The 12,552-nt window shown below is 36.3% G+C and overlaps 1 protein-coding gene and 1 pseudogene across 2 annotated transcripts in view; one reads left to right on the top strand and one right to left on the bottom strand.

Moving 5' to 3' along the window:
- Med13 (mediator complex subunit 13) overlaps positions 1-12,552 on the top strand; it is a 94,694-nt gene that overhangs the window by 41,003 nt on the left and 41,139 nt on the right. For both annotated transcript variants that reach the window (XM_057775034.1, XM_057775033.1), the window contains exons 10-11: positions 9,065-9,278; positions 10,785-10,863. In XM_057775034.1, the coding sequence (XP_057631017.1) occupies positions 9,065-9,278; positions 10,785-10,863 (293 nt within the window). The remainder of the gene's footprint in view (positions 1-9,064; positions 9,279-10,784; positions 10,864-12,552) is intronic.
- LOC130878922 (small nucleolar RNA U3) lies at positions 171-358 on the bottom strand (annotated as a pseudogene).

The raw sequence follows: 12,552 nt of genomic DNA, 5'->3' as shown, positions 1-12,552 counted from the left end.
GGCAAGCTGTCTGTCACTGAGCAATAGCCCCAGTCTTTGGCTTTTTGGTTTTTTTTTTAAAAGTTTGTTTTGCTTTATGTGCATGGGACATTTTAACTTCCAGCACATGCATTCCTAGTGCCCTGTAGTAGCCATTGGATCCTAAGGTTATGAACGTCCATATGGGTACTAACAATTGAACACAGTTCCTCTGTAAAGTAGCAGGGCTGGGGAGGTGGGGGAGTGTAGCAACACCTAGAGCTGTCTTCATGCTTGAGAGAGAATACTCTGTTTCTTTCTCGTGATTTCGGGTGCTCCACACAGTTGGAGAAACTTCTTTAGCAATCAGCTGTAGACATGAGCCTGAAAGTATAGTCTTTTTAAAAAGTTAAATACAAAGGAATGGGTTTCATTATGCCATCTTCATCAAATATGTCATTACATTTTGTTGTTTGTTCCTCTCTCCACTGTCCTTTTCTGTGCCCACTCTTCTCTGTGACTGGCTCTCTTTCTTTGGATAATAACCTGTTTTTCTGTTCAAGATAGGGTTTTTCTGTGTTACCCTGGCTCTCCTCACTAGTCCTGAACTCAGAGAGATCTATGTGCCTCTGTGAGCCTCTGTCTCCCAAGTGCTCAGATTAAAGATGGGTACCGTCATACCCAGCTATGTACCAAACTTTATCCATTGATGGACATGTAAGCTGGTATCATTTACTGGCTGTTGTGTAGGAATGATCCAGTATACTTAAGTATCTTTGGATCATGTGGTCACTTTAGTTTTTGTTTGTCTTTTTGAGGAACTTCTATACTGATTTTTATCATAGGCGCCTCTATCCTGATGTACAGTATGTATACTGTATATGTATATCTATGTGTATATAGATATACATGGTTGTACTGGAATTGAATAAGCCTTCATTTCCTCATATCCTTGCCTGCATTTGTTGCATTTGTTACTTTTTTTTTAAGGTAGCCATTTTGATTAGAGTGAGATAAGAGTCTCAAGTTTGCATTTCCTTGATTGCTAAGGAACGTTTACCCTGTCATCTATTTGCTTTCTGATTTAGCCACATCTTCCTTAAGAAAAAAAAAAGTCAAACTCATGGTTTGTGGTCATTCATACTGTATCAGAGGGAGCAGAGGGCCATTTACTCCTCATCATATGGTGTTTCTTGAAAGTTGAAGGGAATTTTTCTGATTATTCTATCCAAATTATGGCTTGATTTTACTCTTCCAAATCACTGCCTCTCCTATATTGTTTTTTAAAAATTTGTTACTTGTACATTTCCATATCTGAAATTATGTATTTATTAATGGAGTCTTTTCTCTGCTAGAATGTAAGCTCTACAAGGGCAAGGACTTTTGCTGCTGTGCCTCTCTTAACACAAGCACAAGGTGTACAGGTAGATGCACACCTGGAGTAATCCTGTGCACATTGTAGAATGCACATGTTTGGATGAATCAAATGACAGTGTGTCTAGAGCACCTTGTTCTTTCCAGGTTGGATTTTCTTACTTATTGTAGAAATGTGGCAATATGAGTATTTTTTATATTAGAAAATTTAGGAATGTGTTTTTATGGATACATTATATTCATAAGATCTAAGAATTCTAGCCATAGCTTTAAATATATGTCTTGACTGCTTAAGCTTATAACATTTAACCTCAAAATCTATTACACAATTACTTGACATTTTTCTCATTGAATACAAATGAGAAGAAGAATAATGTAGAAAAACAGCGTGCAGAGTAGAATGGTGCTGGGTCATGATTATATAAGTTAAGGACATGACTTGTTTCTACTACCAATTCCTGGTCTCCCTTTCCCCTCAACCATAGATAAGGGGGAAAAAATTGAAGAAAGGTTTACTCTTGGTTTTATTTAAACAAATTTAAATTTTTATTTTGTGGAATTGTATGTCATCCTTTTTGTTGTTAAACCAGATAGTAAAGTTTGTATTTTATCAGGATTCCCCTTTAGTTCTGAGCCTTGTTTTTGTAGCATATTGGTAGATATCACCTAAGGTTAACCAAGGCTCTGTTTCTATATTAAATCAGAATCTTTTATGGGATATATAATAGTTCTGTTAGAAGTAAGAGCAAGAGATTAATGTTTGTCGCCCTGTAGTTCTTTGCTTTTACCTGGAATTACTGGAATGGCAGTCATTCTAGTTCCATCCTCAGGTGACATTTGCCAGTGTTCACTTTTAGTTGTTATAGCTAAAGGAGTGTTTCTGACATCTGGTAGCTGAGACCAGAGATGCTGCTAAGGAACTTTTAAGTGTACATGGTAGTATCCCACAACAAAAAAATAATATAGCACAACCTGTCGTGTTGTTTTAATGTGCCTTAAATAGAAACATCATATATCAACATTAACCAAGCTTAAAGTATACAACTTAATGTATATCCAGTTATAATTGGCATAAGCTATATTGATAATGTGGCTTTGAACAAACGTTTGACCGCTCTATAACTTACATGGGCCAAATGATTCATCATTAGTTCCTTTAGAATTGTGGATATCTGACTTGGTAGCTGGTATTGCTCTGAAACATAGCCCTAAGGACTTCAGTACCTGGTATTTATACTTTTCAGAAGAGCATTATCTCATTGTAGAAAGTGCTAAGTCTAGTTAGAGACAGATGGTGCTCCTTTTTGAAATAAGTTTATGATTCACTATTATGTTTTTGATGGCATCTCAAATCTTTTTTTTTTTTTTTAAATGTGAATGATGTTGAGACAGATTCTCTACTATGTAGCTCTGGCTGGCTGGCCTGGAACTCACTATGTAGACCAGGTTTGTCCTGAACTCACAGGCATCTGCCTGCCTCTGCCTCTGCCTCTGAGAGTGCTGGGACTAACAGCTTAGGTTACATGCCTTGCCCTTTAACAATGTCTTTTTGTAGGAACATCAGAAATCCCCCCCACCCCTAAATTTATGTATTTATTTGGTTTCTTTTTCTTTTTTCTCTCTTTTTTTTTTTTTTTTTGGTTTTTCGAGACAGGGTTTCTCTGTGGTTTTGGAGCCTGTCCTGGAACTAGCTCTTGTAGACCAGGCTGGTCTCGAACTCACAGAGATCCGCCTACCTCTGCCTCCCAAGTGCTGGGATTAAAGGCGTGCGCCACCACCGCCCAGCTTTTATTTGGTTTCTTGAGACAGGGTTTCTCTTTATAGTTTTAGCTGTCCTGGAATTCGTTCTGTAGACCAGACTTAACCTTGGGCTCAGAGAGATCCTTCTGCCTCTGCCTCCCAAGTACTAGGATTAAAGGTGTGTGCCAACATGCCTATTTAGAGATTTTTAATAGGGTATATATAGGGAGTTGGCTCAGTGAATAAGAACACTTACGTCACAAGCAGGTCTTAATTTTAAGTTCCCAGCACTGATATTAGAAAGCCAGGGTCTGTGGCTATGTGCACACGTATAACCCCATAGCTTTTAGAGATTGGAAGATTGCTGGGGCTTGCTGGCTACCAGCCTAGCTCCAGGTTGAGTGGGAGATTCTTTTTCAAGGAAACAAGGTAGAGAGAGTGATAAAGCAGATACCTGGCATCCTCACATGAACTTGCCAGCCAACAAGCTGCCCCCCTTTCCTTTTTTGGTTGTTGTATTTGGAAAGTAGATCAGTTTAAACGATTTCATTCTTTCTTTTCTTTCTTTTTTGTTTTTGAGACAGGGTTTGTCTGTGTATCCCTGGCTATACTAGAACTTGCTCTGTAGATCAGGCTGGCCTTGAACTTAGTGATCCCTCTGTCTCCCAAGTGCTGGGAATAAATGCATGCAGTTTGGACATGTTTTAAACAGCTCAGACTGCAAATTATTTGTCTTCATTAGGAAATTAGAAACAGCAAGAATGGGAAGAAATATGGTTGTTATAAAGTGATTTTTCAAAATAGAAGTGCCTTGAAATAACAACTGATAAACTTAAGAAGTAAGGTCTTGGTAAATTATTAAGGTATGGCTAAAACATAACAGCATGTCCTTATAAAGGAAAGGGAATCTGTATACGGTCATAGAGAGTCTCAAAATATAAACTTTAGATCTGAGGTATATGGTATATGCATACATACAGGATCTTATTCATTGTGGTTTGGTCACTAATTAGATGATATGAACAGTACCTGTTTCCCTGAAGGAGAGGGATTGGCATACTGTTCATCTGCTCTTCTGACCCTGATGACTTAGTTATGCATATAAGACATGGACTCTATAGAAATAGGATTTCAGTTTGAAATGCCAGCAATTTGTACATGTGTCTTAAGCTGTTAGTAAATCAGTGAGGTATAGGTGGCACAGGGCAGGAATGCATCTGAAGAATTTCTTTATGTGTGTTGCCTTTTATAGGTCTTTGCCTTCATGGGTAATTATCAGTTAGAGGAGAAGCTTAGAGCTTCTGTTTTCCATTCGGTATAAAGAAATGTTTTACACTGTTGGTGCTTCAAGTATGTTACTGTGCCGCATGAGTGGATAAATGATGTCTGTGGATGAGCTCAGTTGGTACTTAACACGCATGAAGCTGGGCTCAATCCCCAGTACTGCACTGAAAAAGTCAATTGTAGTGGTGCATAATTTTTTTTTTTCTTTTTTGCAACAGGGTTTTTTTGTAGCTCTGGAGTCTGTCCTGGAACTCACTCCAAAGACCAGGCTAGCCTTGAGCTCACAGAGAACTACCTGTCTCTGCCTCCTGAATGTTGGGATTAAAAGCGAGTTCCACCACAGCCTGGTTTACATGTATAATCTTAACACTTAGGAAGGAGGTGGTTGTTGGTCATCCTCGAGTACATAGGCAATTAGAGCCTAATCTTGGTTCCATGAGATGCCACCCTCCCCCCAAAAAAGAAAGAAAAATGAATAAGCGAGAGAAGCATTTCTCTTTATATACTATGGTGTTGTTTTGTTTTAATTGGGTATCGTTCTGTCTGGTACTGGAGTTACAGATGATTGTGAGAGGTCTTGTGGGGATTAAGTCTGTTCCCCTGGGAGGAGAGCCAGTGCTCTTAACAGTTGAGCCGTTGCCCAAGCCCCGATATTCTACAGTTTAATAGTTCTGGCTGCCTAACTAGTACAGAAGAATATAGTTCATTATTGCTCAGTAAAACTATTCTTAGACTTTTATGTGTAATAGTTAATGAAAACTTTTTCATGAGCTGTATAAAATATGATTCCTTCTCTAGTCTGTTAGAATTTGCTAGGAGGAAGGGACAGTTGGGGATGCAGTATAGCATATCCCATATGCAAAGTACATACTTCTGTGGCAAATATCTCTATCGTCTTCCTCGTTTTTTTTTGTTGTTGTTGTTGTTAGTTATGGTGGATCTGTTTTTAAGATAGAGGCCAACAATCTTTTAAATGGTGTGGGTTTAAATAGTTTAGTTTTTTTGAGACTAGGAGAGTTTGTTGTTTTTGAACCTGGTTGCCTATTGTCTCCGAAGTGCTAGTAGTTCACATGTGCTCTACCACATTTGCCTATGGATTGAAAAGTAAAATTACAGTGCACACCTTAATCCTAGCACTCGAGTTGTAGAGTGCCAACCCTGTCTACATGGAAGTTCCAGGACAGCCAGAGCTACATAGAAAGACCTGTCTTAAAACAGACTAACAAAAAAGATTTATTTTTTGTGTTTGTTGTTTCAAGACAGGGTTCCTCTGCGTTGCTCTGGCTGTCCTGGAACTAACTCACTCTGTAGACCTGGCTTGTCTCAAACTCTGAGATCCGCCTGCCTCTGCCTCCCAGTGATGGGATTAAAGGCGTGCACGACCACTCCCCCCACGCCGCCCCCAAAAAGTTTTAAAAATAGGAAAATTCCTGCCAAGAAACATGGTTGTTTTAATATTCTTTCAAGGGTTTAGCTTGTTTTAATGAAATTTGTGTATACTTTAAACAACCTGCTTTTTATTTAGATGCTGTTTCTGAACACCGAGGAAAGAAAACCACTTGAATCTAGCTCTTCACATTTTGTTCCATAGTTAGGATACATTAGAATGTCTTAGTTATATTCATCAGTAGAACTCCTATGTTATATTAGAACCACCAGATATTTACTGTATGTATATAGTTACAAAATTCATTATTTGATCTCTGAAAGGTAGTTTTGAATGTCTTTGTTTCATAGAAAGAAGCCTCTGATGAAATAAACTTGTTTTGATTTGACTGTACTCAAATCTTTTAAGAATTCTGTTTGCTTGTTTTTTTAATGCAAATAAAGTCATACTTTTGACAGCTCGAGGATTGCTTCTGAATATGGAGATGGTACTAGGGATAGTACCAGTTAAAGAAAGTGGGAGGATTTAGAGATAATTCAGTTTTTCTGTTTTTAACATTTCCTTCTATAGCTTTTCTCCTATAATTGTCAATGCATATTGTCAAACCTTGTCTGGATGAATTCTTTTGAATAAAGCATAAAAGTATATGCTAGGTTTTATGTGAGTACATATCAAAAGAGTGTGGTGTTTTCTTAGTAAAAGGAAGGAGTTGCAATTAATGAAAACTATAAAGGCAATTTATTTTGTAGTTTGGGCTTTTCAATGCTGCCTGTTATTACTATAGATACCTGATCTTCCAGCTTGTGTTTAGCTACATGTGAAAGTTAGGAAAGGAGAGGTGTTATTTATTTTCACAAAAGCTTCTGTATACTATGTATTTGGATAGAGACATGATAATTTGTTTGAATCTGGTCCTTTAGAAGTTATACTTTCATTAAGATTTTAATATAGACTAATGTACAATGTCATTTTATATTAACTTTATTGTGACTTGATATTAATGACTACATTTAACATCTTTGCATATGCCAGTGTCTCCAAGATCACTTCAATAAAAGAACAAAAGTTATCTTTTGACAGTATACTTGGTTTACTCTTTTTTTTTATTTTTAGTAGAACTCTGTGCAGTAGGTTCATCCTTTTAATAATGTTTAACTGCACACTAGTTTAATTATTATGTGTTAAACAATTTGGGCAGTTTTTATGCTTCTGCCAGAAGATGGCTTAATATGAAAGAGATGATTTGTTCACCTTCAGAGATTTGTAGTGTCACTTAGTCTAGATGTTGGGGAGTTTAATAATTTACCATTTAAGTAGGCGTTGGAAGATAAATAGTTTAGTGTTAAGTTTTTCATCTCTATTTTTGCCACTAAGTGACCTTGGCAAACTATTTGTTGCCACACAATTCTAATCACTTAGAGACTGCCCCTATATCCTTTCATAGAAGGTTATTTTTAGTAAAAAAAAAAAGCATAACACAGAAAAGTACTGTATTACAAATATTCATATTAGTGTATTGTTTTCAGCCCAAGTTATTCAAGATTTGATGTGATAAGGTGGAGTTATTTTTTAGAAAAAAAATCTCATCTGTTTATAGAAAGAACTATTCTAATGAGTAATTAATATATCCGTTGACATTTGTGACTAGTTTGTTTCTAGGAAGCTTGGAATGTTAGCTTTGGGGATTAGTCTAGTATGTGTTTAGTATATGCTTTAGTATATACTTGAGCATCTGCTAAAACATTTAGAAAATATTGGATTTTATTTTGATGGCCTCTGTTTCACTCTGTAAGGAACCAAGTAGAGCTAGTGTTGGGCATTAATGTATTGAGGTTTGATGTTATTCATAGAACTTATAGTCTGGGTAATAACTTACTGCTCGTTCAGAACAGCTAACCAGTGGCATCCGTACTTTTTCCTTTTGTGTGTGTTGAGGTGCATATTGAGGTGGAATCTCATTTTGTAGCTTAGCTGCACCTGAGTGCTAGGATTTCCTGCGTAATCATGCCTGGGTCAATGTTTTCTAATGTATAAAGAATGGCTTATTTCACAGGATATTCTATTTTAGGATTATTAATGCCAATTAGTTTTTGTCTGTTTTTTTACATTCGTTTATTATCAAATGTTTAACTACTTGTCTTGTTTCTTGACACTCAGTATTAGAGATGATTTAGTGAGCAAAAAAAGATCACAGATGTGGTGGGGCTTTTATTCCAATGAGAATGATAGTTATGAAGGTGTATTGAATTACATAATATGGTGGAAGATAAGTGCCACTGGAGGGACAGGGTACAGAGCAGGGCCAATTTTAAATACAGTGGTCATTATAAGGTTCAGAGAAGGTGACATTTCCACAGAATTGAAGGAAGCCAAGGGAACAAACTGACAAATGTTGCAGACAAGGGAGCAGTCAGGACTGTGTCTGTCCCATGTAAGGAGCATTAAGGATGACCCTGGACAGGGAGGTAGGATGAGAGGGGACGTGGAGTAGAAGCAGATGAAGCTTAGCATTTGGTGGTGTACTCAGAATGAAGTAGTTTTGCAGAAATGGATGCCATTTTTCTAACAGCTTGAGGACTTGAGGTTTGTAAACCTGAGAGAACAGGAAACTGGAAGTGTTAAAGTGCCTTATTTTTATGTTAGTAATTTTGTATTCACACACACTGGTCTGGAATATATACTTTAAAGAGTTTGCACTGTGTCGTGCATCTTGTAGCTGCACTCTTTTAACCGTAAAATCTAAGGCTTAGATTTCTTTGATTTGTTAGTATCTGCTTCTTTGTCTTTTGAGTTTCTCTGCTGTCTTTTCTTATTTTGTATGCTTTTATTGTTTTCCTAGAATGGTAGTGGAAACATGCATTCTTTGTAGTTACAGCGTTGAGCCAGGAGACTAATCATACACAGATTGATCTTCCAGTGCAGCTGGAGGAAAACTAAGTGGCCTAGTGCTTTTATTTTCTTTGTTGACCTCATTATTAATGGACAAGGCCTTTAAAACTTCAAGTTTAAGATGTATTTATTCATGGCAATAAAAAAAGGATAATTACTTTTCTTGTATAAATTATATGAAAGTATCTTGGCCCTTTTTTATATTTAAGATTCCTTCACAGTATCAGGCTTTGAACAAGTCACTTGGAGTTTAGTTCCATTGCTCTGTTGTTAAAATTGAAATAATTACATGACCTTATTTTCATTTATAAAATTAGAAAATGTAGGGTAAATGCAAGTAATTCTAAAAGCTTCATAATAGTTGTTTTAGAATTTTCAAATGCTGTTTTGGATAACAAATACTGATTTTCTAATTTTTCTAATTTTGTGCAGGTTAATGGTGCAGTGTAAGAAACCTTTAAAAGTTTCTGATGAAATAGTACAGCAATATCAAATTAAAAATCAGTATCTTTCAGCAATAGCATCTGATGTAGAACAAGAACCTAAAATTGATCCATATGCATTTGTTGAAGGAGATGAAGAATTCATTTTTACTGATAAAAAAGATAGACAAAATAGTGAGAGAGAAACTGGGAAGAAACACAAGGTGAGTAGGAGAGATCCTATCCTGCCATGTGCATACTGCCGTGCACTTATTGGCACATGGTGCTACATTCCTTTCTTTGTTTTTGGTGGTGCTGGTTACTGAATCTAGGGCTTCATGCATGCTAGGCAAGCACTCTTATCACTGAGCTGTATCCCTGTCCCCACTCATTTTTCTTTTAGAATAGATGAATCATCTTTATGTAGATATATGTGTGCACTACCATAAGTAAATCAGGGATATGATACACTTTTGGTTAGTTTCTGATGATGAAAAGATTTGTTTGTTGTTACATTTTCAAATTGGATACAGAGTATATTAACTTTGATCAAAATTAGAATTAGAATATTTAGGAACACTTTTGATACTAGGTTAAATAAATGGAGGGTATTTTTGAGTATGTGATTTAGGAAAATTACCTTCTTAAAAGCAAAACCTTTATAAAGTATAGGTGAGGAAAATTCTCAACTGTGGCTGGAGAAATGGCTCAGTAGGTCAAGATGCCTATTACCTCGCCTGAGAATCTGAATTCAGTCCCTGGGTCCTACATGATGGAAATAGACATCTTCATGTTGTTCTTTGAGCTCCACACTTATGGTGTGGCATACACACATGTGGCACACACATACAAATAAAATGTAACTAAAATATGCATATGATTAAAGTTTTAGATTACATACTAAATGATCTGTTAGGTAAAAATAACTATCAGATAGGATTTTGTAGTTAATATTAAATATAAACATTGAGAATTAAATTTTTTAAATGACCCAATAGTGTTTACTATAAAACAGTTAATCTCACAGAGTTTTACTTAGCTGTACTATGTGCCAGATAAGTTTTGTCCTTTTGTAAATATGAAACCAGTAATATCTGGGAAGAGTATACCCACAATTCAAAGTTGGGACGTTGGGAAATTTATAGTATGTCTAAGTTCCTGCTGCCGCTCTCAGGCATGATTCTTGGGACAGATTCCGTAGCATCCCTGTGAATTAAATATATCTGTAAGATGAACACACTGATTGTTTACTGTAGTATTATTCATAGTTGAGTTTGTTGGCATACACTTTTAGTCTTAATATTCAAGAGACTGAGGCAGAAGGATCTCTCCAAGTCTGAGACCATCCTGGCCTACATGGCAAGTTTCTGGCCAGCCAGGGCCACATAGTGAGATCCTGTCTCAAAACAAATGAAAAACCCAAACCAAACTAAACAGTAGAAAAGAGTGACAAGCCAAGTGTAGTATGCTTTCTAGTCTAGTACATGGGAAACTGAGGCAGGAAGATGGCAAATATGAGGCCAACCTGATATACATCAATGAAGGACATTGTTTCAAAAGTAACTCCCTGACTCCAGCAACAAAAGCAACAAAAGAATTAGTGTTAATGTATATAATATGTTTAAGAGAATGCTTGACACATAGCTACTTTAAGAATTGTTAGATTTTTTTTTTTTGGTAAAATATATAGTATAGCCTAATATTATATTAATAATACATATTATTTTCAGGTGGAAGATGGGACATCTACTGTTACAGTGTTATCACATGAAGAAGATGCTATGTCATTATTTAGTCCCTCTAAGCAAGGTAAAACTTTTTTTTCTAATCGTGACTTTTGTATTCACTCTAGTGCTGATTTGAAATATAGGTAATGAACATACTCATCTGGGCCTGGTGAGATGCTCAGTGGGTAAAGATAGCTACTACCTAGGCTGCTGAGACTCTGTTGGATTATTTGGGATGGTTAGATTTATAGTTTTTTGTTTTGCTTTTCCTTGTTACACAGGGGTTCTCTGTGTATCCCTGGCTGTCCTGGAAATCACTCTGTAGACCAGACTGGCCTAGAACTCAGGCTCAAGATATGCTTGCTTTTGACTCTTAAAGGCTAGGATTAAAGACATGTATTACCACCTCCTGGCAGTTCCATACATTTTTATGCTGTAGATAATAGAGATACAGTAATCAAGAGTTCTTTGAAAGTATGTGACCTGCTTGCCATATATGTAGATGTAATTTTGTGTGTTTGTATGTAGATATATGTGTGAATGATGACAGTTCGTTGCTTTCTGACATTTTAGAGTGCTAAGTCAAGCTGTTTAATATGTATCACTTCTGCAATTACTTTTTTCTTTTGGTAATGAAATTGGTTTTCTTAGTAATTACAAAGTTTTAAATATACTATTAACCTTAATCTGAATAATATACATTAAACTTTTGAGTAGGCACAATTTATCTTTTGGTATTTTTTTTGAAGGCAATTTTTAAAAAAGAATTTTGAGAATAACAAATAGAATAAGAAATAAAGTCCATGTAGAGAAGGAGCAGGTTGTCTTTGATAAGGCAACTTAGTGGCTGACAGCTCTAAGTGTTGGTAGTAACATGTTTCTTTGGTGAAAGAGTCCTTATCAAATTCTAACCTGTAGCCTGTTGCACAGAGATAGTCTTGGAATTTCATATTGAGGCTCAGAAGAACTTGAGTAGCCTGTGTGATAGTGAGCAAAAAGACCAAGGTGCTAAATCAGGTTTTGTGATATATGACTGTAGTCCCAGCACTCAGGAGGTTGACACAGGAGGTTCATGAGTTTGTAAGTAGTGTACAGATTCTTATTTCCCCTCTCCTCAATAAAAAAGTCATTTATTAGTTGGGCAGTGGTGGCCCATGCCTTTAATTCCAGCATTCCAGAGACAGAGACACATGGATCTCTTATGTTTGAGGCCAACCTGGTCTGCATAGTGAGTCCTGGGACAGCCAAAGTCACACAGAGAAACCCTGTCTCAAAAAAATTGTTATATTGCCTGACTTCAGAATATATTATACAGATAATAATAGTATTTTATTGGCATTAAGGAAAAAAAGACATATTAGACCATAGAGTAGAGAGTCTAGATAAATCCATGTATTTCTGGTCAAGATGTTTGTGCTCATAAAAAACAAAACGTGATTATTGTATGTGTGTGTGGTACAGTATGTTTTCCTACATGTATACCATATGCACCAGTCAGATCAGGATACTTTGTGTTTCCATTTCTTTATTTAGTGTGTTAGGAACCTCAAAGCTTCTCTTACCTAGGTTCTCATTAAATGTATGATTATAGGTTAGCCTAGTTGATGGTGGAGTGTCATCATTGCTCTCTGCCAAAAGCACTAGAACCTATTCTTCTGTCCAGTTCTATCTTGTTATCTATTTCTCTCCTCCATCCTTCCCAGCCTCTAGTTATTATACACACAAGAAATAATAATAAATGAAAAAGTATGATATCAAGCCTCTAGACAAA

Source organism: Chionomys nivalis, chromosome 7 (genome assembly GCF_950005125.1).
Source record: "Chionomys nivalis chromosome 7, mChiNiv1.1, whole genome shotgun sequence".
Classification (NCBI taxonomy): domain Eukaryota; kingdom Metazoa; phylum Chordata; class Mammalia; order Rodentia; family Cricetidae; genus Chionomys; species Chionomys nivalis.
This window is presented reverse-complemented; position numbering and strand designations above follow the sequence as displayed.